Here is a 27530-nt window from a genome sequence, read left to right as displayed (position 1 = left end):
AATTATTTTTCTTTTTTAACGGCTCTTGCTCTGATATTTTTTCTTTTTCTTTTTAAATATGGGCTAAAATATCCAAGGAAGATAAATAGTGTAACCTTATCTTAACTTAGTCACTCTGATGTCTTCTCTGTCTCTTGGGATTGCTCCCAAGAGACAAAGTGCTTGAGGTTTAATCAACCATAACAGATGGTGATGCTTGGGGCTTTTGCATCCTTATGTTTGAGTTACAGTTGGCAGCTATTTATTGATATGACTTAGTATTAGAATGTTTAACGCCGCTTATTTGGCATTCGTTTATTACGCTGAATTAACAATGTAAATAATGTAAATATTGTTCAGTTCACTATTGATAAGAACCTGGGCTTTAAATGTGCGTTTGTACTTCCTTAACACATTCAGGAGACCAGTTCTACATTGAATGAGGTTTGCTGTGCAGACACAACTATTCTCACCCCAAATGACACACAATATTGATACCTGCACACACACACACATACTCCTGTCTGTGCAGTGTTCATTCCACCTCTGTGTGAACCTGCATCAGTTATTATGGGCGTTGGAAGCAGCAAGCCTCGCTGACGACACAAACACACTGTAACCACAGCCTGGGTGGAGTTCCCAACTGAAAAACACCATCATTTGGCAACAGATTGAAGATAATTAACACTTTATGGTTGTTGTTGTTGCCATCGACACTCGCCTGCTTTTGGCAAGATGAACTGGATTGACTAATTGTGCTGTCAAACTCTGAATCCGCGGACGCCGTCATCAGTCCGTTAGACCATTGCTTCATCCTCGCACCAATGATTTTGAGTATGACAGAAATACAGAAGTAGCTGCTTAAGTCTGCGTGGTGACCGTGTGCATCAGTGTGTGTGCATCAGTGTGTGTGTGTGTGTGTGTGTGTGTGTGTGTTATCTTTGAGTAGTTCTTGTTTCACACTGCATCTGTGGGAGTATGAGGAAGTAGGTTTTGAATTGTTACACTGGAGGTCTCGTAGTTTGCTCTCTCCTGTCGGCTCTGACTGTCCCTCTGTGCCATGGCTGCAGTCTGAGGAGGTCAGACTGCGGATTTTAACGACTCACACTCGCACACACACATTCTGGACAGTGGACATCTGAGGAGGAGAGGCCCACTGGGACAATGGTACAGTACCACACCCTCATTTTCTATCTCACACACCTTCAAACAGCTGTTACATGTGTGCACACTCCTTAAACTAGCGCTTATGTTATGCTTATGTTGTCTCCTTTTTAATGATTTAAGGTGCTGTCACACAATCTGACTCTGGCAATTTGTTTTCAAGAATAGCATTTTCAGACGTTTTTGTGTTTTGAAAATGTGACACCGGATTATGATTACGTGCATTTCATTTCAGTAGTTGCCTGTTTACAAGCCATGAAATGACAGTTCACACTTCAAAGTCAGTTTTGACAAGATGAGATGCTATGCAATAGCATAGCTTAAAAGGTCAAATCTTCAGGGAAACTCAGCCCGTTCACAGCAGCAGCGGCAGAGTGAGTTTCCTCTTTTTCAGATCCTTTCATTGACACGCTCAAGATTAGCAGAGCGATAGAGTGAATACTTTGATTGACAAACACATTATGGATAAAAAAAATGTGTATTTGGACTCAAGAAATGAAGATATAATGTGTGTATAGGACATGGAATTGGCAAGAAATTTGATATTCTTCTTAAAATATGTAGAAAAACACATTATCTTGAAAATACTGTGAATTTTTTTAGCAGTGCTTTCTTGAGCTTTGACAGCCCCCCCGAGTTCTGCAGGCAATTGCAGGAAGCAGACCGGTATCATGTACAAAGTTTACAGGGTTTCACAAGCGACAGAGATGAGGTGTTAGAGGAGGAAGTGGACGACAGGAGAGGCCTGTAGTTTCTGTCACAGCACTTCCTTTTCACCCCCAGAATAGTCCTCATACATCCAAACACATGAAGTCTTCTTTAGTGAAGTCATGACACACTGATGAAAGTCTTCAATATATCTAAAATGTGTCAGAACAAGTAGATTTAAGGATGTGTTTTTCACTACAATTATTTAGCTATTATCCTTTCAAAATAAGAGTCACAAATGAGATGCAGGCAAGGTTGTACTCAAAGACCTGAGGAGGCTGCTGTTAAAAATCTGCACACTTGTCCGTTTAAATATGATTGACAGGGCTCACAGTTATTTCGCAATAGTGGGGTCTCAGACAGAAATAACTGCTGAGCATGGTGATGGGTGTTAAAGGTTTACTTCATTTCACAGTTTGGGTTCGAGAGCGATGTCTGAGGGAGCAGCAATGGTGCCAAAACCACATCACAACAGAGTTGACATGAGAAAACTATGACAGTCTTATGCCCAGAATGTGAACCTGCAGAGGTTTTTTGCAGATTTTCTCGAAACAATGTTACTCCCACACAAGTGTTTTCTAAATTAAGCCTTGTTTGGACAAAGGGGTGGTTGGTAAACAGCATCTAGTCCGTGGACCGAGGGTTAGGGTTAGGGTTAGGGTTAGGGTATGTCTCATTCTCTCTCTCTCACTTACCAGAGCTCATGACCATGAGTGAGGGTTGTGACATGGAACAACTTGTAAACTAGGAGCCACACTAATGCACCTGTTCATCTCATGCTCCATTTTCCTGTCACTTGTGAACGAGACCCCATCCCGGCTCTGTGAAGACAGGATGTGAAGCGAATTTTGGAAGCGTGCAACTACACACAAAGACTGAACTTGTCCGTGCCAGTTAAAAATGTTTCAAGTTGGTCATAACATTAGCTTGTATAAATTAAAGAAAGAACCAGAGTTTCTGGTGAGCTCTGAACACAAAAGCTCACAGATACCATTGGTGCACCTAGTTAGCTTATAGCTAATATACACAAACTACAACCAGCACAAATGGTCTAAAAAGTTTGCTTCATGCATCTTAACGATGACATGTTGAGATGTTCAGCTGTTCATATGATGTTATATAGTTAACCATTTTCACTGAAAATACAAGTGAGAGTTTCACATTTTTACATTTTTAAAAGGACAATGTACACACTCATATACTTAACTTACAGCTGAACTTGTCCTTGATGATCCATACGTCTGTTTAGTTTTAGACGGTCTGAATGTTAGTGGCAGCATTTGAAACTAGTGGGGGTTCTTGAATGGACAACCCAATCACCAGATTGTACTTCTCTAATCCCAAATAAGGGATATGTTTAAATTTTACATTTGCAGTACATGCAGTTTTCAGTTTTACTGTATCAACTCAAGGTCTGGTTAGGTTTAGGCACACAAACACTTTGTTAAGGTTAGAAAAAGATCATTTTTACGTTAAAATACCTGGTCTATTGTCACAAACACTGCTGCAATATTGACTTTTGGTGGCACAAAAACAGCTACAAAACATCCTGGTGCAGACACATGCAGTAGCAACATGTTGTTCTGGTGACTGGGCTGCCATTTGTTTTTCATTTAAAGATGGGCGACATGAGAGCTCTCCAAATATGAAGCCAAAGCATCTCCATTGCTCCCTGGTGGTTGGCTTTATTTTTGTCCAATGAGAGGAAATGGAGACGCGTTGTCCATCTTGAATGTATTACTTAGACCCAGATAGGACGGCGCCACTCAGGCTACCCCTGTAGTGCATCATTATAAAAGAGAGATTTGTAAAAGTGTTGGTAGGACACCTTGAAGGTCAATTATGATTCTTTCTGCAATGAATTTTTGATATATGGTTTTGTATATGTAAAACTTTCTCTGAGTCGAGAGACACCTTTGTGGAAATCTACCTTAGGCTCATGAAAAGTGAAGCCTACGTAAAGTTGGCAAGTGAGCAGTTCTCATTGGAATAAACGTGTGCAGATCTTTAGATCTGCTATCTAGTATTATTTTATAATCAGTGATCTCCGTGTCAATGTTTAGCACCACTCCTCGACCAAATGTAAAAATCTACATTATGTTTTCTAGTTGGTCTAGTTAAGTGTGGTAAATATTCTGTATATTTTAGTGTACAAAGAATTCAGAAAAGGAAAAGACCAAAACCATTTACTGAACCTACAAATAAAGACTAATATAGTACACAATTTACTAAGCATACATACAGGTTCTCTAGATGAAGCAGTAAACGTAGGCCGAACCATGAGACCACAGACCAACCACCACGCCAATGACAAGATTTCAAAGAGACCAGCACCTTTCAGGGAAAACCAAGACACAGTAGTTGAGTTCACCTCAGGGTCCTGTAAGAAGCTGTCAACAGAACTTCCTGTCTGACGGTCTCTTAATCACCTGTGAGAATCAGGTATGTCGGCATGTGAGAATCAGGTACATCATGGTCAGGCAGTTCACAAAGTTTCATGATGCTTCTCTAAAATGTCCAAGTTAGAAATTGAGTATACCTCAGCTGTGGCCTGTTTCTTAGCAACCAGTCCCAACTTCCTGTAATGGCAACCACACTGGGTTACAGTCTTCAATCCTCTCTATAGTGATGCCAAACATGTCATTTACTGACTTCATTAAACAACTCTGAGTGCCCTACTTTTTTACCCCAATGTTGCTCGTTCTGTCTTTCCGTCTTTCTGTTCGCTTGTTTGATTTGTTTTTGATTAACATCTTGACGTCTTTCTTCATTTTATTTCGGTTGCATCTTTTGCTTTGTTTGTTATCAATTTTTTCCTTTCTCTGTCTGGTGTGTGTGGATTCAGGCTAAGTATCACTGGCAGAGCCAAAATGTCAAGCAAAGCGGAGTGGACGACATGGTCCTGCTGTCCAAGATCACAGAGGACGGCATTGTGGAAAACCTCAAGAAAAGATACATGGATGACTACATCTTCGTATCCTTTTCATTACTGGATTATTTTGTTAAGTTCTGGACAGATATTGTGGTAATTGTTAAGACAGTTGAACTTCCACAATTTAACTGGATGGACATTAATGGGGTTATCAACAGCTACAAAGGAAGCTCATATTTGCATGGCTTGTTCGTGTGGGCAGGAAATCATGATGACTGTGGGACAGGAAGTTTCACTGTTAGGTCTCAATAATGTGACTTTCTGCCATCTGATCCCAGCCTCTACCTTTTTTCCACAAGCACCAGAAAATTGAGATTTAGGACAACATAATTTTATCTGGGTTGCTAAATGTAGGTCATTATCGTGTTGTGTACCCTGTCTAAATTATGTCAGACACATCACATCCATCCCCACCTTCAAATGCATAAACATGTCAACCAAAACATGAGCATATAGTCAATTTGAGCAAACATATAAGGGCATAAATACAATGAATGTACTCTTCCTGTTCTGTATTCACTGTGTGAGTCAACAGCTCACTTCCGCCTTCTTGGCACAGCTGAATTTGAAGCCCATATTTAGATTTAAGAGAACAAATTAACAACAAATCTGCACATGGCTGAGATCACCTCTGAAATGTACTTCATCTTTTTCATAAGTCGTGACTTTGTAAGGGCTTTGTAAGTTCTGAGAACCGACTTAGTGATCAGTGAATAAAATAAACCTTTTCTAATTATTAACCACTAATATAGCATTAAATTATCACGTAGAAAACTGACATGAAGTAAAAGATCCCCTGTGGTTGGTCTTTTGCATACCACCCTTTGACTTTTTAGGTACTTCTTGTATAGCAGTAAATAGAAAGTATACAGATGTTTTTTTGAACTTCATAATAATCAGGCCAAAGCACAAGTTCTTAGAAATACTTAAGTCAGTGGTTACCCTACTAATCCCATTCCAGACAAGTTTGACCAAATATCGTCCATAATTTTAACTTATTAGCCAGGCTAACAGCATCGCTCAGATGGCGATGTCAGTCTGCCATTTCATTACTTTGGTTGAGACTGAAATATCTCAACACGAGCAGAACGTTTACTTGTAATGGAGTATTTATGCATTACCGCAGTGGTATTTTTTACTGAAGGATCTGAATCCCTCTTCCACCACCTGCTTAGCATTAGCGTGTTAGCACTGTGCTGCTAAGCAAAGAGAGCCTCATGGAGCCACTAGCATGGCAGTAAACTTAAGAAAAAAGACCATGGAGGGTGTAATATGTAACTGTGTATAAGTTTTTACTTTATGGGACTCAAACCTTCACATTTTTTGCCAGAAATACTGAGGCCATGACCTTCGTGTCCTCAGTGGGGGCTTTAACTCCCAGGTAATCAGTTGCTAACAGGTAAATGATTTCATTAATGATGTAATTACTGCCAAGTGCACTTTTTTTAAAGTGGTACTGCAAAGGAAGATCTTAATCAATGCCAAATATTGTTTCTATTTGATTACTTAATCCTGTTTCTTTAGATGTGTTTTGACATTGTGACAGTCAGTTGGTGTTGGATTAGCTGTGCCAGCTGGTTACTTAAATATCATGGAGTAGAGATCCACCTCTTTTTGACTTTCAGTCATTTTAATCCACAAGCCATATGATATTCTTTTTCATTTTCATTTCACATGTCCCTACTATTCATCTATTTATTTTTGTTTTTATCATTTAATTGTATTCAAATTTCTCTGTGAAGCATTTTGTTAAACAGCTCCTGTTTCAAAACGTGCTTTACAAATGGATTTTAATAAACTTGACATAGAAAATAACCCACAATATATACATTTAAAAAATGACAGGTATTGACGATATACATTAGATTCTTACAGTAATGTGTACAGAGGTGCTTCGCAAGCCTGTTTTTCCACCTCACTCCTTGACTTCACTCCTCAGACTTACATTGGCCCCGTTTTAATATCAGTTAACCCGTTCAAGCAGATGCCCTACTTCACTGACAGAGAGATTGAACTTTACCAAGGAGCAGTGAGTAAAATTCTTTAACATTTTATCAACAATCGCAGTGACTTTGTGGTGTCTGGTTCAAACTGTTGTTGTACAGTCTTTTAGCCTGAGTTGACCACAGATCTCTTTCTCTCTGCTCATCCCTGTAGGCCCAGTACGAGAATCCACCACACATCTATGCCTTGACTGATAACATGTACAGAAACATGATGATTGATGGAGAGAATCAGTGTGTCATCATCAGGTGATCACAACAGCCCTGATTTTTTTTATTTTCCTCATCAGTGTTTTCATTCTGTCTTACATTAGCCTGCGTTGTGTAAGATGTCGTATACTGTGAGTAATGTTGCTGTGTTGTTATGTCTTTTTGTGGTGTGCTGTGTCCTATTTTTCATGGTATTGTGGTAGCGGCGAGAGTGGTGCAGGTAAGACAGTGGCTGCCAAATACATCATGGGTTACATTTCCAAAGTATCTGGAGGAGGAGCAAAAGTTCAGGTAGTGACAGCACACAATGACTCAAGAGACATTTATATTTCCTGAAATGTGGCGTGCAGATATTTCTGTTTTGTCTTACACTGAGTCATTTTGTGTGTGTGTGTGTGTGTGTGTGTGTGTCTGCATGTGTGTCACAGCATGTAAAAGAAATCATCCTCCAGTCAAACCCTCTGCTGGAGGCTTTTGGTAACGCCAAGACCGTCCGAAACAACAACTCCAGTCGTTTTGTGAGTACGATCTTTACTTCAGCTACTGTAAATGGGAGTTTAACAGTTAAAAATTTATTAAACTCTTCACATACCACAGTAGTCACTAAGGGGGGAGGGGAAAAACCATCGGACCTTCTTGCGCATGCTGGCTGAAAGATTTAGACTGGAAAATATTTTTTCTTAACCTACAAGAAATGCTGGAAAAAAAATCAGTTTTGAGCTAAAGAAGAAGATTGTGTAATACAGTTGAAACGTCCAGAAGAGCTGCTAAATAATCAACGGTCAATAATAACTGTGAATCTCAATAAGAAGGATGCATCTCTCACTTTACAACTTATTATTATTGTTGTCGTTGTTGTTATTGTCGTCTCAGTTAGTGGTCTATGAAATATCAGAAATTACTAGAAAAAAATGTACAAAAAGATCATGCTTTGTTGATACTGAATTCACGGTCACATAAGACGGAGAAATGTACAGACCCTCACAAATAAGAAACTGAAACCTGAGAATGTTTATTCTTGAAAAATAACTTTAATCATTTAATCTATTTATAAAGTCATTGCCAGTTAATTTTCTGATGATGATCTATCGTGATCTATCTGGCTCCTGTGGGAACATGATATTTAAGGGTCGTATTATACAAACAAATTATCAATCTAAAGATCCAAAAGGCAGAGATTAACTACTTTGAGTGTTCTGACGACACTCAGCAACCGTTTGATAGTCGTGTTGCAATGCAGAGCAGAGGCACTGCTTCAGCTAGCAGTGTTGTTCATTTCAGTGAGTCATTTCTCATCAGTGGGGTCGTGACGCTCTAATTTCACACATAAAAACCACACTGACATGCATGAGTGCAGCTTTAGAGCAAGATAGCCATTTGTAGCACGAGAAATTTTGATCATGAGTCAATGCAGTCATGTGTATGCTGGTGTAGCAACCATGGGGTGTACAGCTTTTATCTGAAGAACAACAGCATCGTATGAACACTGTCCAGGAAATTTCGATTAAGATTCATGAGTTAGGCTTTAGTAGCATGTCAGGGTGAGTGCACAAGGAGAGGAAATTCTTCTGCCTGCACTGCAACACTGTTTCTCTAACCAGATTTTATCACAGCCAGTTTGTCACACCTAATTGTTGGTTTTGATTTTGCATCTACCAGGGGAAATACTTTGAGATTCAGTTCAGCAGAGGAGGAGAGCCAGACGGTGGCAAAATTTCAAACTTCCTTCTGGAGAAGTCAAGGGTGGTGAGCCAGAATGAGAGCGAGAGGAACTTCCACATTTACTATCAGGTCAGAGGCTGGGGAGTGATGTGCTAGTTCTGAACACAGATCTGCCTTAAAACTTGCTGTCTATACTGTCCATTCATGAGTCAATTTGATGCAGTTAAACACAGATGAAACTGAACCATTGGGTTGTGCTGGTCTCCTAACTGTGCTCTTTGTTTTTCTTGCTTTCTTTATGCCCATTTTGAGAAGCACTGCCTCAGAACTTTTAACCGGTACCTGCAATACTCTCTTCCAGATGATAGAGGGCGCCAACGCACAGCAGAAAGAGGGTCTTGGCATCATGACCCCAGACTACTACTACTACCTCAACCAGTCAGGGACCTACAAAGTGGATGGGACCAATGACAGCAAGGACTTCCAAGAGACTATGGTATAAATATAAATGGTTTTCTCCATAAGTGGTTCACAACAACTGCCTGGCATCCCGTTGAGGAGTCAGGGAATGAGGTAGAGAAACAAAAGTATGCTGCCGTAGCTGAATTTTCTCTGGCGAGTGTTTGTTTCCTGCCGGATTCATTTGGCTTCCAAGGATTATTTAAATTAAACAACGAGAAGGTGGAGGGGAAATCACTCTGAAGGCTTGTCATACTGTGATTTAGTGGTGCAAATTCCCAAACAAGGAAGGAACATTGGTTACATTTCCATAATCCTACGGCCACAGACAGTGTTCCTCCTGGGGATTTTGGGGGTCCTCCCAGACTGCTCCTGACGGTGGTCTTGCTTGCTCTGCTCTGTTGATAACGTTAATCCAGCCTTGAAAGAACTCACAGTTTAAAAAAATGGCAAAAGATGGCAATTTTAATACATTTTATATTTTTACATATATGCAGGACAGCGTCGAAGTAGCTTGCGTTAGAGATATCAGTCTTCAAAAAAAATGTCTTCCGCCACTCAAATAGAAGGTGAAAATGAAGATCATTTCATGTTTTTGTCTGCGATGCTAACAGTATTGACAAAGGATGGTGGCAAGCAACTTGTTATTCCAAAAAAGAGCCTCTGTCATTGTATATAATCCCCATATCTAACCGTTTTATTTGGAACTAGTTTCTGCTGAGGATGTATTGCCTCAGGGTGTATGTAGGTGTATGTATTCAGGGTGTGAACTATCGTTTAAACAGTGTGTATCCATGACAACGCTTTTCCCGTTGTGTCTTAAATCTGGCTATGCTAACGGATAAAACAAACAAACAAACCAAGCGAGCAATAAATCACTTTGAAACTCTTAAAAAAACAAATAAACTTGTAAAAAACTAGTTTTGACTTCATTCACACTTTCTTGTGTGAACTAAATTCCCCGCCATAAATCCCATCTTGAGGATTTGTCCTAGCTAACATTAGATAAGCTGGATGTTGCTTCTTAAGCTTCGTGGTGCTGCTGAAATGTTGCTGTTTTGCCCTCATTGAAATAGGCTTTTCTAAAACACTTTCAATAAAAATCTGAGCCTTTTAACATTCATGAAGGCTGTACTGATTGCTGGAGAGCTTAGTAGTTTTTGCTAACACAGCTAAATGAACATGTTAATAACGAGTATAGCTGCTGTGTTCACTGCTGTAGAAAATGAAGGACTGACTTAGAGACCTTAATATTCCCCTGACATAAAGAACAGGAAATTTAAAAATTGTTTTCTAAAATCAAATATTTCCAGTGACTCTCATCCCTGCTTGTTGGTGGAATTGCTACAAACTGCCATTGCTGTCTGTTAATGCGCTTTGGTCTCCAGGAAGCCATGCAGGTGATTGGGATCCCAGGTGACATCCAGGCCCAGGTGCTGCAGATCATTGCAGGCATCCTCCACCTGGGAAACATCAGCTTCATAGAAGTGGGAAACTACGCACAGGTGGAGAGCACGGACTGTGAGTGAGACATATGCACATACACCAGACACACATGTATGCACTCGTCCATGCATGTGCAAACACACTCCCACTGGTCATATTGAATTTCTAATTTTCTCCCCAAGGGATGTGAGTAAATTAAAGCTCATCATGACAAAGCAATCCCATGGCAAACACTACGCTAATTGATAGAATCTATGCTCATCAGTACTACCCTGTTTATTTTTGCCTTTGCTTGCAGCCTAGAGATTCCCCGCTCAACAGATAATTGGTGTTTACATCATAGTGATTTTACATCCCATTTCTGCTGAGTTAAATTAAAGTAAAAGTTAATCTACTGCTTTATTCAGTTACATACATATTTACAGCAGAGAGATAAATTCAAGTGGAACATATCTAAATGTTTATTAGGAGCCTCATTTTGACACACTTGTGTTGATTTTAATTGCAACTTTGCTTTTCCAGTACTTGCCTTCCCCGCCTATTTGCTGGGCATCGACTCCAACCGTTTGCAGGACAAGCTGACCAGCCGCAAGATGGATTCAAAGTGGGGAGGGAAGTCCGAGTCCATTACGGTGACTCTGAACCAGGAGCAGGCCACCTACACACGAGACGCCCTCGCCAAAGCCCTCTATGCAAGAGTCTTTGATTACCTGGTGGAGGTAGTCAAATGTTTTGACACAGTAGCAGCAAAAACATATCAAATGAAATGAGAAAACATTTTATTTTTACCCACATGTAGGTACTCTACACATGTCGACCTAAATGCATTTGTATTTTATATTTCCTGTCTGTCTTCTCAAGGCCATAAATAAAGCCATCCAAAAACCATATGAAGAATTCAATATCGGAGTACTTGACATTTATGGCTTTGAGATATTCCAGGTTAGTCCTCTTACGCCCTCTACTTCCATAATATTTATAGGCAGCCGCTAAAATAACGGATGTTGGTTTTATAGGTAGAGCACAGCAAATTTTGATTTACTGTGGAGATAATCTGACCATGACTGGATCATGTTCTTCCCCGGCAGAAAAATGGCTTCGAGCAGTTCTGTATCAACTTTGTGAATGAGAAACTGCAACAGATCTTCATTGAACTGACCCTAAAGGCTGAGCAGGTAGCTGCAGTGAAATTTATTGCTTTCGTAAATTTTGAAACATTTTATGATTTGTCTTCCTTGTCTCTTATCCTCTGCACTATTCACTGACTTTGGACGTATTTCTATCAGTTCTGTGTTGAGCTCTCTTCTTTCTGTTGTTCTCTCTCAGGAAGAGTATGTTCAGGAGGGCATCAAGTGGACTCCCATTGAATACTTCAACAACAAGATTGTGTGCGACCTCATTGAAAATAAGGTAAACTCATGTCTGCATCACCTTAACCAAGAAACCAGTGAATAAATACAGGGTTTACACATGTCAGTATGAAGTGGTTCATAAGATGATATGATAAATGTTCTTCTGCTGTCTGAATTGCCTCAAAAAAACAAAAGCTAAACAAACAAACAAAAAAAAAATAGGATGTCAAAAGAATAACCTCATGTGAAAGCTGTGTGAGATATTAATGCAGGAGGTGTGCTGTATTTTCTCCTGATTCATCATTCATTATTTGTCAGTATCTCATTCATTTATTATCCACTTCAAATAATGATTCTTTAGACTGTATGTCTTTTTTTCTATCTAGACACACAAAACTTGTAACTGATTGTTTTCCGTTAAAATACTCTCCTTTCAGTGCCCTCCTGGTATAATGAGCGTGCTGGATGATGTGTGCGCCACCATGTACGCCAAAGGAGAGGGTGCAGATGGCACCCTGCTGCAGAAACTGCAGGCGTCTGTGGGAACACATGAACATTTCAACAGCTGGAACTCCGGCTTCATCATACATCACTACGCTGGCAAGGTAGGAGTATTAAATCAAACTGACTCTCCCACGGTAGAAATGCTGCCCCGACCCTGCTACCCAGTTATGATGATTGGTGTCATCTCAGGTGTCATATGATGTCAACGGCTTCTGTGAGAGAAACCGGGATGTGCTTTTCCCTGATCTCATCGAGCTCATGCAAAGCAGCGAATAGTAAGTCTCTTACACCCCTCTCGTGTTTTCACTCGTGATACGTTTAGAAGAGGAATGAAGTGAACACAAACCCCTTGAATTTCTCTCTTCAGTAACTTCATCTGTAGCTTGTTCCCCGAGAACCTGAACACAGATAAGAAAGGCAGACCGACCACAGCCAGCACAAAGATCAAGGTGAGACTTTAAACTGAGACTAACGGTGCTCTGTGAACTCCTTCGATCTGTTTTGTTTTTCATTTCTGGTCTGCTGTTTCTGACAGAAACAAGCGAATGATCTAGTGAACACGCTGATGAAATGCACTCCACACTATATCCGCTGTATCAAACCAAATGAGACAAAGAGACCCAAGGACTGGGAGGAGAGCAGGTCAGCATCCCGACTTTGACAAATATTTACACATACACTCAAACATATACGCTTTTTGATGGACGGTTGTATTCCATCTCTTCTTTTAGGGTTAGGCATCAGGTTGAATACCTGGGACTCCGGGAAAACATACGCGTAAGAAGAGCAGGATTCGCTTATCGCAGAGTCTTCAATAAGTTTCTGATGAGGTGAGTTCAAAGCTGCGCAGTTTTTGAAAGGATGCATCAATTTCTGTTTGCTGGTCCTAAAGGAGGAAACACAGTAAAAACCATGTCATTCCTACTGTGTGTGTGTGTGTGTGTTTGTTTGTTATATCCAGGTATGCCATTCTAACAGCTGAGACGTGGCCATCTTGGAGGGGTCCAGAACAACAGGGGGTCCTTCACCTCCTCCGGTCCGTCAACATGGATAACGACCAGTACCAGATGGGACGCACCAAAGTCTTTGTCAAGAACCCCGAGTCGGTGAGAAACTCTTCCTGTGTTTCAGTTTCTCTTGCTCTCTGCATCTGTGTCGATCAGAGGTGGTCCATTTATCTAAGTACTGTAATGTAGTGCAAATTTGAATCGCTTGTACTCGAGTATTTCAATTTCATGTTACTTTCTGCATCCCTTCCACTGCTGTTTAGAAACAAATACTGTACATTTTATTGCCATACGCTAATCTGACAGCTGCTGACAAGCTACTTTACAAACTATAACATATGATGACCTTGTAAAATACGAGGCAGTGTTACAGAGAAATACACTTAGTATTAGTATTAAACTGTATGAATTTAACTTCTTCTTTTGATACTAAGTGCATTTTGCAAAATACTAACACATATTTGTCATTTATTTTCAATGCACGACTTTTAACTTGTGGGGTGTATTTACATTGTGGTTTTGGTATACCAAATGAGACAGAAACAGTTAGCAACGAGCTGATGAACAAAGTAGAGCATTTAGCTGCTAAAAAACCCCCAGATGTTTCCCTCAGGAGTTGGATGAGACCAAAACAAGAGCTAAAAGAGAGTGAATGTTAGACTTAAATTCAACGTATGGCACCAAACACAATCTGTACTGTCTGTAAAAAAATCCCTGAGATTGACCTGCATGTGCTGAAACATTACAACATGGAAGCACTTAAACTGATGTGCTGATGCATTTCGGTGAGCATATGTTAATCATACAAAGAAACATCTTAATTAATGATGAGTAATGATGATGAGTGTGAACTCCCTCCTCGTGCTGTATGATCCATAGCTTTTCCTGCTTGAGGAGATGAGGGAGAGGAAGTTTGACACGTTTGCCAGGATAATTCAGAAATCCTGGAGGAGATACATTGCGAGGAAGAAGTATGAACAGATGAGAGAAGAGGGTGAGTTGCGACGATGAAAAACATTGTTCCCACTAAAATGCGTCTTTGGAGCTGTGATCTGAACTGCCCGTCCATCCTTGTAATGCAGCTTCAGACATCCTGTACAACTCCAAGGAGCGGAGGAAGAACAGCATCAACAGAAACTTTGTTGGAGACTACCTCGGTCTGGAGCAGAGGCCTGAACTGCGACAGTTTCTGTCCAAGAGGGAGCGTGTCGACTTTGCTGATTCTGTCACCAAGTTTGATCGCAGGTTCAAGGTGACGCTTTTCGAAGAATCGTTATATTTAGATTTATTTAATTTGACCAGCAAGAAAGTTGCTTATGTCAAAGATGTCTAAGATCTCTTCCCCAAAACCACCCCCGTGCTTCTCCTTTCTGGTGTTGCTCACAGCTTTCACTTCTTCTTTTTTTTCCTCACTGCCCAGTCTATCAAGAGGGACTTGATCTTAACCCCTAAGGGCATCTATCTGATCGGCCGAGAGAAGGTGAAGAAAGGACCTGAGAAAGGACAGATAAAGGAGGTGCTGAAACGAAAACTAGAGTTTGGAAGCATCAGTGGTGTCTCTCTCAGGTATGATACACTACTGCAGCTGGTATTAGTGACATTTGTGGTTAATGCTGTGGTGCAGTAAATACAGGAACTAGTATGCTGCTTTGTTGTTCAGTAAGAGCTATATGAGAAGCCACAATGGCAGGAAGAGTAAATATAGCAGTGAACATATTCCACTGAACAGAGAATACACAGAATTTGTTTTTCTGTTTATTGCTTCCTCAGATGAGTACTTAACACTTCAGATCCAGTTTCACATACATGAATACTACATCATTAATGCAAACAAAGTTGTGCTCAGCTTACATCGTCACTCAACGCTGACCAGATGATTAGTTAATTCAAACTCAGAGACATGAGAGCGTTCTTGAATCACAACTGTTTAAATTTTACATAAAAATCTTATAAAATATAATACATTGTTTCGAATTAAACATCTGTTTCCCAGTCATTTTGGCTTGGTTTGGTTGAGGCAGCTTGTCATGTTTCAGATATCTGAGTTGTTAGCGGTTGCACCAAAGAGACATTTTCTCTTTAAATTTCACACATTGTTTCTATTTTAATAAGTGTTTGAGGCCCAAAGAGGCCAAATTTAAAGCAGATTTGTGCATCAGAGCTTTGGGTTTTCTTCATCCATACTCCATTAATCATCTCACATCCCCTCAGATTTATCTATCTTCCCCTGCGTGACCTTTCACGGGGTCGAGCTAACTCCATATAAAGAAGTTAGCTCAGCCTCAACCAGCTGCAATAGTGATATGCTTACAAATTGATGCTCCAGAATTAATAATGTTATTTGGCTGATAATGATTCTTTACTTTCACCTTTGTATTGTTTTTTACTTGTAATGTAGTATTTTTACATTATATGTATATGTCTGTTACTTTTAGGAAATGTACTTAAGTTTAACGAAGACATTTCAAAAGCTCCTGAAGCTCGCTGTGTGAAAACAGTGAAGGTGTTTCAGTGGTTCAGCACTGGCATACTGTATATTTTCTCAGGAAAATGTAAGCTTTTCTAGTTGTCTTTTTATCTTGCCTGAGGATCTCTTAATGGTCTGCATTTTGCCTTCAGTACGAGGCAGGACGATTTCTTCATCCTACATGAGTCCCAGTACGACAGTATGTTGGAGTCCAACTTCAAGACAGAGTTCCTCAGCCTGCTCTCGAAACGCTACGAGGAAGTGACCAAGAGAAAACTGACCATCTCCTTCAATGACAGGTAGAGGAACCCACACAGTCAGACGGACTGTGTTCGCAAAGAAACGTGCACACACAAATCACTAACACACCCTCTTCCCACTCAGGCTAGAGTTCAGAGTGAAGAAGGAAGGCTGGGGTGGAGGAGGCTCCAGGGTGGTGGTGTTTCAGAGGGGGCAAGGGGACCTGGCCCAGCTCAAGCCAGGAGGGAAGACCCTCACCGTTACAGTAGGAGATGGTCTACCCAAGTCCTCCAGTAAGTTAAAAGAAATGACGACGCTGCAGGCTCGAAATAAGAAGGAGAAAACCTTACAGAAAATTTCACACACAAAATAATTAAAGCAAAGATTATAAACTCTGAAAATTTTATTCGCAGATGTTTATATGAATGTTATTGTAACAAAGTGTTATTTCCTCAGAGCCAACTCGGAAGAGTGCGCCGCAGTCTCACGGTGGACAGAGAAATAACTTTGCCAACAGAGGTAAAGTCACAAATCTACCTTCCTGTAACTCTTTCATTTTCATTGTTATGTTCAGTATATGTTCTGTATGTTCTACCAAAATTGATCATTAACACGACACTTTAGACTTGAAAGTAGCTACAGCCACTACTAGTAACTACTGTAATTATGTACAGTTTTTAGGTATGGTATCTGACTATTTGCATTTTATACTTTAATCTTCAACTTCACTTTCATGTTCAAATATTGTACTTTTCACTCCAGTACATTTATTTTACAATTACCAGTTTCTTTGATGATCAGAGTTTTATATACAAAATAAAAATATGACATTTGGTTGTGGACTAACTGCCCATATGAAGCAGAGGAAATTAGCTTTACCAGCTACAACACATGAGTACATCAGCAGTAACTAATCTATTAATATAACACTGACAGCGCTCACTCTGTCTGTATCAGTTTTGAGAGTAGATTTTGGCGTTTGTACTTCTGTGCTAGTAAAATTGTGGGTGCAGGACTTGTCGTGTACATGTGATGAATAATTTTTTTCTTGATGCACAACTACAAGTCCAAACCTACTATATTATTTAAAAACTATATTTTTAAACTAATATACACATATATGGTATTTTTTTTGCAAGGTTTTCATTCAAGGGCATCAGCGCAAGTGTTGGAGGTTTATCCTTACTTTATTCCACTTTCTCTCTCTGCAGCACATCAGAATGGAGCAGCCAATTTTTCCAGAGCGCCTGCCCACCATCCATCAGATGTCACATATTCTGCTCCACACAAACAGGGCCGGCCACCCAGCACAGTCCTTCCTAAACTGGGGAATCAGAGAGCCTCTCGAGTCCCAGCCCACAACCAGCACAACCAGGGGAACTTGGACTTCCTAAATGTCCCCGATGAGGGCATGTCGGGGTAAGAAAGGTCACCTGTAGAAAGGAATGATCACAGCATGTGTGGGTGGAACGGATTAGTCACTAAAATCAGTGCATAACAAGTTTTTATGGAGCTGTTAAGGCATGTCAACACTCGTCGAGCCCAAGCAAATGAATGAATTTCAAATCTGTTCATAGAAAGCTGTACTGGTGCCACCGCTGGGCTAGCCCTTTGTGTCACCAGTTTCTGTAAAGGCTGGGCCTTCATAACAAACTGGTTTGTAAATATTGTTGTCTGAACATGTCCAATGGCAAAAGTTCGGGCTACAAACTACAGCACACAGTAACACATCGATATATCACTTGTTTTTTTGTATTTATATGCATCCACACTTTCTCTAATGTCATTTTCCCACCAGTTGTAGCTGAAATGACTGTTGTCTCCTGCGCCTGGGTTTATGAAACTCTCTTGATACTGCATTTGATGAACTGATGATGTTTAAGTCATGAGGGTCTTGGCTTAAATGTTGTTCCTTATATCTCCTACATCAGAGTCGGGTCCTGCTCAAGGTTTCTTTCTGTTAAAAGGGAGTTTTTCCTTGCCACTCTCTGCTTGCTCAGGGGTTCAGGCTCTGGGTCTCTGTAAAGCATCTAGAGACAAATGTGACTGTATAAGGTGCTGTGTAAATAAATAAATGGAAATTGAAATTGAAATCAGAGGCGATAATCATTTTAACAGATCATTTTAACATCTTTATCTGGGCATGTGGAGTGGGACACTCAGATTTTGCTGTTGAGCAAGTTTTGTTGCAAGGATGATTTTTTAGTGAGTTGTGCTATTTCAAATGTTGATGTGATTTTAATAGAATTTTTAATAGAATTTTTTTTAACTTCTGGAGCAGACCCCAAAGTTCTGCTTTGAATCTGTGCCCACATTTTTCAAAGAAACCATTAAAACAAAGCATGAAAAGCTTTGGCGAATGAAAATATATATTAACCCAAAACTGTTCTCCGCGGTTTAACTCTTCCTGCCCGGCAGTTTTTCCTCAAAGAAACTTTGTCGTTTCTGGCTCTTTGTCACAGGAAGCAAAGGAAAAGGAGCATCAGTCGACGACCTCCTCCTGCTCCTAAACCGCAGCCTCGACCCCAGGGGCCCCGCTGCCGGGCCATATATCAGTACACCGGCCAGGACACGGACGAGATCAGCTTTGAGGTCAATGACGTGTTCGACCTCATCAAAGAAGGTGTGTGTGGATGAAAGGAAAATGAATGATCACCGGGCTCTGAAATGATTGATCTGAAATATTCCACAGAGGTTAAAGATATTTCTCTCTGTTTATTTTCTCTGTAGACCCTTCAGGCTGGTGGACAGGCAGGATTCGGGGAAAGGAAGGTCTCTTTCCGGGTAACTATGTGGAAAAGATCTGAACATTATTTGGTCTGTCCTGTTGGACTTGTGTCTCAGACTCTTGGAGAAGTACGTCTATTTCGTTTATCCTCATCCATAACGGAAATAGGGCTGTTTAACGGTGGTCCTCGCTGACATTTGGGTCACCTGTGAGTTGTTTTCCTGGTGCTGTTATGGTCATCACTTTTAAAGCACAGATCCCCTGCAAAGAACTGCTCAAGTTTCATCTGTGTTGTTGTCCCAAGCTATTCTGTTCCGAGTGACGTAAAGCCTGATGGAAAAGTGACCTGATAATCCTGCATTGCTTTCTGATGTCTTTATTGTTTATATTTGTCTGAAACTCAGTATTCTTGATAAATACAACAGCACAAAATCAAGTTATAACAGACGTGAAAATATATTGGGTATGCAACAAGTGAGTTTGACTGTTATGCTTCTGCTCTAACAAACAAACGTGCTTCAGAAGATTGATGATAATCTCACATAAAAAAACAACAAAACATTGAGATTTTATAATGATGGATTATTACAGATATCCCTGTTGGTAGTTTTTTCACTTAAATTAAAAAAAAAGAAAAAAAAAGAAATATATTTTCAGTTTTTTACCTGTGCACTGATTTGTGTTATCAGTAAGTTATAAAATAACTTACGGAGTGCAGTGATTTTTAATTGTCCCTCATGAAAGTGTTTATTTTTGCCTTTAAATTTGTGATTTGTAAATTAATGTAATTCTTTTACAGTCAATCAATAGCATTTTTTTTGTATATGAACGAGAAGAGAAGAATAAAGAGTTTTAACACTCTGAATTGTTTTTGCTGTACTTCTTGAAGCGTTCACAAGGTAAACAAACTGTTTACAGAAAATTTTACACATCATTTAAGTTTGAAAAGGCGGGAAAAAGGGGAAGTAGTAGTGAGGCCTACTCCAAGTACGTTTGGTTACAAATATACATAAACTCCTTCACGTACACTGAGTAAAACACATTCTACCATCACTGCATTTGCAACGTGCGCAACATTTAATTAACTTAAGCTAACACATCAGCTCACAACCTGCTCCCCCACCCACTCAAGGCGTTTACGGTTTTATTTTGAAAGTTGGCCCTGATGCTGTGCGGGCAGATAGGACGCTTAAGACTGTGGAGAAGAGAGGAAGACGTAATGGGGACATCAGCTTTTCTCATCGGTGTCTTAATGGCCGGGAGGCGTGAAACCGCTCGTTATGATCGGTCGTGACGCCACAGGCTCGTGAGCGTTTCGACGCTCCGCCCCGAAAATCCACCTGCTGTTGCTCTTCCACCTGGAACAGGAGCAACACTGACGGACAGGAGGCCGGGACAGCAGCAGGAGCAGCGGCATGGGAGGTAAGACCCATTAATCTCTGGCACTCGGGCTCATCTTTTCTCACTGAGTTGTTTTTATTAAGATTTAATTTTACTTTCACGGGACTTTTCAAGTAGAAAAGACCCGTGAAAGTGGGGCACGTTTAGCATGAAATCACTAGAATATTCCCGCTTGTCTTTGCTGACTGACTGAGAGTGTATGTGTTGTGAGCAACAGTGAGTTTCACATGTCAACATGTCAGGTATCAACACGGTGATCCTGTAATAACGGATCCCATTTCAACAGTTAATATTCTGTCATCTCTTATTAGGTACACCTGTACAGTATGCTGTAATTACATAAACTCTGCCTACCTTTATAATGTCTAGTTTTTCCTGAGTTTATGTTGTACTGGACTACATTTTACTTAGAGGTGTGTGTTACTTTTATTTCTCTTTAATTTATTGACATTCATGAGAATGACACATTTCACAGATAAATATCAAATGACAGCTGCTGAAACATGACATATTACAACCCCGTGGTATTTTCTTAAGTATCACATTTTTACATAACGTTTAACGTATTTTTGACTTGTGACTACACGTAGCAGTACCGTAAAAGTATTGAACGGGCTCTTCACCAGTTTAATACGTGAGAACAAGTTGACCTGTAGAAAACTAATTCGGCACGTGGGAACAGTTCGTCTTGCATGCCGTGGGAGGAGCTTTTGATGGAAAATAATATCATCTGGGTTATTTGGACTGGAGTCATGGATGGTCTCATGAGGAGTCGGTTGTTACGGTTGTTCCAACCCAGTTTAGAAGTCTACAAGTCAAAGAATTATAGTAAAAATAGAAATAAGAGCATAGTATAATATAGAAGTGCAGGATCTGTTTTTGGTCCTTGATGCGTGCTATTGCAGGACCACAATTCAGTTATTAATCTGTCGCTGGAAAGTCCCCAGACTTGATAAAAATTCAGGCCTGAATCACTGGAAAGCAAATTGTTGTGGTTTGTTTGTCCCTTTCTCAGATACAATTAAACGACCGTCATGAAGGTTCTGACAAAGGGCACAAAAGCCACATTTGAATACGCATGTCAACACAACTCAGGGCTGGGAGTCTAAGCTGATTTACATAAACCACCTGCACAGATGCTCTGCCCGGACGCCCAGACGTGCTGTAAGCTCGGCGGGACAGCAGTCCGCAGACCTGCAGGTGTGCTCTTCATGGGACTGATTGTTGTCCCTCTCTCTGCCTGTACTGACAGGTGTTTTCTCCAACGACAAAATGGCGACAGTTTTCTCCTATGAGAGTTCAGAAATCGACTGGTGTGAAGACAACTACAGACACTCTGAACACGTGGTGGAATACTTCAACACTGTAAGCGTTTATGTTTAATTCAATTAAACATTTTTCTGATAAGAAATAAATGTCTAATCTTACAGAAAAAAAGGGGGGAGTTGGTTGGTTGATTGACTCATTTATTGTTTTGTTCACTGAGTCACGTTTCCCCTGCAGATGAGCAGTTTTGTTTTCTTCATCATATCTCCCATCATGCTCTACCTGCTGCACCCTTACGCCAAAGAGAGGAACCTGGCGATTCACTTGGTCTGGATCATGATGATATTTGTGGGTCAGTCGCTGTGTTTTCCCTTTCATACGCGTCATATTTATTGGACACAGAAACGGGACGTGAGACCACTTAAACAAACTTCCAAGCCTAAACTTCCGTCTACTTCCATCTAGAGCTGCAACGATATGTTTCTTAAATGATTGTTTGATCAACAGAAAATTCATCCGTGAAAGTCATTCGCTCATTTAAGTGTTTTTTTGTTTTTTTTCCAAACACAAATGGCCAACATTCAGTGATCCTCAACTCTCAAGCGCAATTATTTTCTGCTCACAACATTTCGACTGTTGGTTGGACAAAGCAAAACATTTTAAGATAGCCTTTTGGAAGTCTTGGATTTTGTAAAGGTAGATCGGTGGATTAGTTGATCCTGAAAACAGCTGTTATTTTAAGACAGACTTGCAAGCCCTGATCACTAGCAGTAAGCATCGACCAGTTATAACCAGTTTAACGTGATAGGAATCACACTCGCCCCCAAGTCAAGAAGCAAAGTGTCGGAGACCTGCTCTCCCTTTTGTTGCAACTTTATATTTTACATTCTTTCAGTGTCCCCTCTCGTCTCCTTTGTCTTTGGTTCCTGCATGTTTTTTCCTTTTATAATGTAAAGAAAGCATGACTCATTTCGCATTTAAAAGCACACTTTTCTCCTTCTGCAGGGATCTTCTCGGCGTACTTCCACATGACACTTAGTTTCGTTGGCCAGATGTTGGATGAGTTGTCCATCCTGTGGGTGCTGGCGGTGGGATATGCCGTCTGGTTCCCCCGCAGGCTCTTCCCTTCTTTTATAAAAGACAGGTAAAGGAAACCTTGCAGAAATCATCCCAGCAACAGATGAGTTTGTCTTTGTTTCTGTCTTTATTCAGCCGTAATTCAAACCTCCATGTGTTACCGAGGGCTCACACGCAGCTGAATAATCCTTTAATGAGACATGAAACAATGACAGAGTGTTTTACAAGATGCGGTACGCTGAAACCTAACCCGTGCCGGCCGAGGAGCCTGTCTGACAGCCCCAACCGGAGTAATTGTGACAAAAACACAATATGGTGCCGCGGTCTGACTGTTGTGAAATATTGCAGCTCCACGCGCCTTGTGTAAATATTTAACCACAAGGCGGAGAAAAGATTGATTTAATTTTGATGAGTATCTGAAAAGAATCCCACAACCCAGAGTCATTAGCTTAACGTTGATTTTTCAAAGCAGTGAGTTGGTCCACATGCACATGGACCGGGTACGAAAGCCCAGGAGGTCGGGGGTAAGAGTTTCTGTTTGAGGCGACTCCTAACATTCACTGTTGGATAAAACATGCTTTGATCCTAATCAGTCTTTTAATATTGATTAAGTACAATCAAAATCCAGTCCAATCTAGTTTTTATGCAGTATAACGACACAATTAAAATGGCCACAAACGAAGCAGCACCTCTTCGCCCAGTCATGTGCCTGAACCTTTGCCTCATGGCTTCCTTTTTTTCTTTCTCTGTCTGTTCACCCACAGGTCCACATTTTCAAGTCTCGTCCTGGTGGTCACTGTCATCACCACAGCGTCGTCATTTGTAAAGCCTACAGCCAATGCTTACGCTCTGAACTGCTTCGGCCTGCATCTGCTTTACGTTCTGGCTTTGGAGATGAGATGGTGTGAAGACCTTGGTGCTTTCAGGGATCCGTAAGCTGTTTCTTAGGGCCGGCTTTGGTTTGTTAGGATAACTGGTTTTCCTCTCTGTGTCGCAGCTGCACCGACCAGAAGGCTTTGCGACTGGCCAAGCTGTCGGTGGCTCTGTGGGTGCTCGCTATCTCCTGCTGGATTAGTGACCGTTTTGGCTGCAGCCTCTGGCAGAGGCTAAACTTCTGTTACCTGCACGGTATCTGGTAAGTCCTGTCTTACTTGTTTCCTTTTCCTCTACTTTCCACTGCCTCACCTCTCCTGTCCTCTCCTTTCCTTTCCCTTCCTTTCTTTCGCAATACTTCCGTTACCTTGCCTTACATTTAATTTCCTTTCCTTTCCTTTCTTATACTCACCTTTGGTTCCCTTTCTCTTCCTTTTCCTTTCCTGTCCGAAATGCTTTTGTGGACTGACCCTACCCACACACAAGACTCAGGATATGAGAATCTGGTTTTCATATGTCAAACTTTGTACACCCAACATTCACCCCAAACACCACCCTACAACTTCTTTGAGGTCCATGCACTCAGCTATTCTTTCGCTGGTGCCCCCTGTGGGCATAATCCATCCAGAAATATCAGAATCAGAATCAGCATTGTCTTTATTGCCATGTAAGTGAAGAGGTTTCACATTACTAGGAATTTGCCTTAGTGATTGGTGCATACATGAAACATAAAAAACGAGTAACATATAATAATAGAATAAAATAAAATAAGATAAAATGAAATAAAGTAAAATAAATATGGTTCTGCGAGGTAATACAGAGTGGAAGTAGGGCAAGTAAGTGAAGTAAACAGTGCAAATGGTCAGCAGGTGGATCATGACATGAGCACAGAACAGTGACTGTACTAAAGTAACTAAAGTCTAAGTATAAGTAAAGTATATAAGTAAATATATGTTCCATGCAGAGCAAATTTGTCGTATATAAATGTAACTGGGAACGAGGTTGTTTCTTAATGCTCGTGGGAACTGATCTCCATTATCTGTATCCTCCAGGCACATTCTGATCGTCATGGCTGTGGCCTATGGCAGCACCTTGATTGCTTACCTGGATGCCAACTATGAGATACCGTACTCACTGCCTGGACTGCAGTACTGGCCCTGTGATAAATGGGCTGTTGGAATACCTCACATTGTCCTGAAGGGCTCCCCCAAGACGCAGAAACGGTGCTAACCAAGTTAAAAGTCATTTTTAACTTTGGCGAAACACTTCTGTCGATACGCTTCCTTAGTACAGCAGTAATACACTGAGCAAGACTAGGCAACAACCAAATCTAAGTGACAGGTAAAGGATTGGTTATGCCATGGATGGATTAATAAGCCTAATGTGCTGAGAAGCCTGAGGGATCAGGAGGCCCCAAGGGTTTTATGACTTGTTCTCCCATTTCGTCAGGAAGTAAAATTATTTATTAGGCCTATATTTAATTTTTTGTGTCGGCCCGTACCAATTTTTAATATATGTCTGTTTTGTGTATGTGCCCAGAGGCCCATTGTCTTATTTACAACAATAATAATGACCGTAGGCACAGAGCTAATGCAAACCCACACAAAATAATCCCGTTATTTATCAAATTGATTATCAAATTAAAAATATTGCGTATTTAAATATGAATTTTTTTTCCTGATAACTAAGTATTAGTATTTCTAATACAAATAGCAGAACATTAGGAAGTATCATTATCACTGTTTTTGATGGAGAAACTTATTTGCCAATTCAATAATAATAATAATAATCCAAGTACTGTTAGAAACAGCTGATGTTTAGAACTGACTGATGTTGAGCTTGCGCCGAGACCCCGAACGACTGAGAAAATAAGAGTGTTATTGTGTGTATTTTGAAGGGTTTGTCTGTGAAGCGTGTGCGTGCTTTTTGTAAATGAATTGCTGGGATGCACATTTGATTCTGCGCAACGTGGAACATGTGGACATGTTTTCTTGTGATGAGACCGATGCTTTTCTAGTAACAGCCGACAGTCTTGAGCGCGACAGTTTGAGTGAGGCACCACAGTGTGATATATTTTAAAGTCACATTGTAGTCACACAGTCATACACCCTGCCGCCAAAGGCCAGATCGAGCTGTTGAACCAGGGGACCAGTGGTCAATGTTGATCTAAAAGGCTTTAAACAGGAAACCTTACTTTGAAATCGTTGTATTTCGACGCAAACTCTGGTCTTGACATGAGTGATTTTCCTGCTGCTAATGTAGAGGTACCGCAGTTCGCGACGCACATTCATTCAAGCCTCGGGTGAAGTTTGCGTGAGCTTTCTGAACAACGTGATAGGAACGATCACGTAAAGGCGTTTGGGAGGATCTACCACCTTTATTTTTGGACACACTGCATCCACTTTAGCATTGTTAGACCTTTCTTTTTCTTCTTTTTTTCTTCAAACATCAGTCACGGTTCTGACTGAATAATACCAATTGTCTGGCTCCAGTCTTCCCTAACCACAGCCGTGATCTCATCTTCCAGAAAGTTTCATTTTCTGTTTCCTTTTGTCCGCGCTTACTCCTGAATAAACCCTCATGTGTGCTTGCCGCCGTTTTATAAGGTGAAAGGAAGGTGCCATCAGTTTATGTTGATTTGAGTTCATAGACCGTAGGTGCTCAAGTTAGTAATGGGATTCTTAGAGCCTGCGGATGCAACGTTTTTTAGGTTTTTATGCTGGGCACCCAACAAAATGTAAGTACACGTCAGGGGTTTAAATCTTAGAATGTTTTTATAAATGAGGTCCCTGAAGTGAGTGTTTATGGCATGTTAGAAGATGCTGTGGTTGATGACGTTATTGTATTTTAATCTCAGGACATTTCTTACATTTTAGCACCACATGTCTGTGAATGTCGGATTATTCTCAGGTCTGCTTTTTGTCTCGTTCAGGAGCACAACAAGCACATCCAAAGCGATTTGTTTTGTATGACTGTTGCATCACTGAACTGTTAAAAGCCCTTGATTTTGGTGACGTTTTGAGAATATTCAGGTGCCTTGTGTCTCCATTCACGTGATCTTTCCTGAAGGATACAATAGACAGAACAATAGATGTTTTACTAAATGAAATGCACGCGGCCACTGCAGCAGGGTTCAAAAGTGACCTCCTGTGGTTGCTGAAATTGCTCAAAGGTATCTAGTGCTTTTAGAATCTGTGATTATTAGCTGGTGACAGCCAGATGATAGGTAGTTATCTTTACCTTGTCAGAGCAAATCAAACAGTAGTTTTGCAGAAAACTGTTGGCCTCTGTGTCCGGATCAGGGTTCCCCAACCTCTGGGTCAGGACTCCCTTGCAGGGGAGAGGGGGGATCACATGTAAAATCAGAGGACTTCAGATAATTTTCAGCAAAGCCAGCATCATGGCTGTATGATAATGTCAGTCAGGTTGGTTCACTGCTTTGGTCCAGGCTGAAATATCTCAACAACTGCTGAGGTATTTCCCATAAAGTTTTGTATAGAAGCTCATGAAACCTCAGAGAATGAATCCTACACACTCTGGTAATCCCACAACCAGGGCATTTATTCAGTCATAGAGAAAGATATGCTTTGTGTACATTATTTATTCAAAGTCATGTTTGGATTTTACTGAAAGTGTTTTTGGATACGTTTTACCTTCCAATAAATTGCTGTTATGTATATGAAACCTGTGGGCTTTACATTTTGTATTTCTCCCTCTCACTACACATTGAAAGGGAGGACTTAAAGGTTGATGTCTTAATACAAGAGGGACACCCTCCTGTCTGACAGCCAGGTGGGACTTCTTTCACTCAGACTTGACTGAGGAGGCAGACTGGATCAGTTTGAGCGGCAGGAGTAGAAATGGAGGCACCAAGCCAGTGAGAGAGTGGTGACCTTCTGTCCTATAGCTGAGACCCACTAATCTCACATCAAAGTCTGAGCACCACAGAGACTTGACTGCAATGGGCCCTCACTCGCTGACTCTATAAAAGAGAAGTCTTCGATCAGGAGACGCACTGCTTTCCTTTCCGATGGAACGTCCAAAGTGGACGT

General features: G+C 40.7%; 2 protein-coding genes across 4 annotated transcripts; both read left to right on the top strand.

Moving 5' to 3' along the window:
• The first annotated feature begins 927 nt into the window (after positions 1 to 927).
• myo1f (myosin IF) lies at positions 928 to 19722 on the top strand. Its single transcript, XM_046391849.1, has 28 exons — positions 928 to 1146; positions 4697 to 4825; positions 6723 to 6812; positions 6941 to 7035; positions 7200 to 7287; positions 7425 to 7514; positions 8656 to 8787; positions 9020 to 9154; positions 10506 to 10638; positions 11086 to 11282; positions 11425 to 11505; positions 11652 to 11738; positions 11890 to 11973; positions 12353 to 12520; positions 12609 to 12694; positions 12787 to 12868; positions 12955 to 13061; positions 13151 to 13249; positions 13381 to 13525; positions 14306 to 14420; positions 14509 to 14678; positions 14847 to 14992; positions 16046 to 16192; positions 16278 to 16426; positions 16590 to 16652; positions 17345 to 17552; positions 18596 to 18756; positions 18864 to 19722. The coding sequence occupies exons 1-28, from the start codon at positions 1144 to 1146 to the stop codon at positions 18938 to 18940; spliced, it is 3267 nt and encodes a 1088-aa protein (XP_046247805.1). The 5' UTR covers positions 928 to 1143; the 3' UTR covers positions 18941 to 19722.
• A 239-nt stretch (positions 19723 to 19961) lies between these two features.
• acer1 (alkaline ceramidase 1) lies at positions 19962 to 27156 on the top strand. Of its 3 annotated transcripts, XR_006843613.1 has the most exons (8): positions 19962 to 20283; positions 21515 to 21627; positions 21766 to 21880; positions 22534 to 22672; positions 23370 to 23507; positions 23603 to 23740; positions 24531 to 24922; positions 25020 to 27156. XR_006843613.1 is itself a non-coding variant. In XM_046391850.1 (7 exons), the coding sequence occupies exons 1-7, from the start codon at positions 20277 to 20279 to the stop codon at positions 24706 to 24708; spliced, it is 828 nt and encodes a 275-aa protein (XP_046247806.1). In that variant the 5' UTR covers positions 19962 to 20276; the 3' UTR covers positions 24709 to 27156. The 3 variants fall into 3 exon arrangements, 2 of the variants coding, with proteins under 2 accessions (XP_046247806.1, XP_046247807.1); XM_046391850.1 differs by having other exon boundaries at positions 24531 to 27156; XM_046391851.1 differs by lacking the exon at positions 23370 to 23507 and having other exon boundaries at positions 24531 to 27156.
• The last annotated feature ends 374 nt before the right edge of the window (positions 27157 to 27530 follow it).

This window comes from Scatophagus argus, chromosome 6 (assembly GCF_020382885.2).
Source record: "Scatophagus argus isolate fScaArg1 chromosome 6, fScaArg1.pri, whole genome shotgun sequence".
Lineage (NCBI taxonomy): Eukaryota > Metazoa > Chordata > Actinopteri > Scatophagidae > Scatophagus > Scatophagus argus.
The sequence above is the reverse complement of the archived record's forward strand: the minus strand, read 5'-3'. Positions and strand labels throughout refer to the sequence as shown.

Bases quoted from the DNA above. Each gene is read 5' to 3' on its own strand.
- myo1f (XM_046391849.1), top strand. The intron at 4,826-6,722 runs GTATCCTTTTCA...TTCACTCCTCAG, and splicing joins ACATGGATGACTACATCTTC to ACTTACATTGGCCCCGTTTT. The intron at 11,283-11,424 runs GTAGTCAAATGT...TGTCTTCTCAAG, and splicing joins TCTTTGATTACCTGGTGGAG to GCCATAAATAAAGCCATCCA.
- acer1 (XM_046391850.1), top strand. The intron at 21,628-21,765 runs GTAAGCGTTTAT...TTTCCCCTGCAG, and splicing joins TGGTGGAATACTTCAACACT to ATGAGCAGTTTTGTTTTCTT. The intron at 21,881-22,533 runs GTCAGTCGCTGT...CTCCTTCTGCAG, and splicing joins GATCATGATGATATTTGTGG to GGATCTTCTCGGCGTACTTC.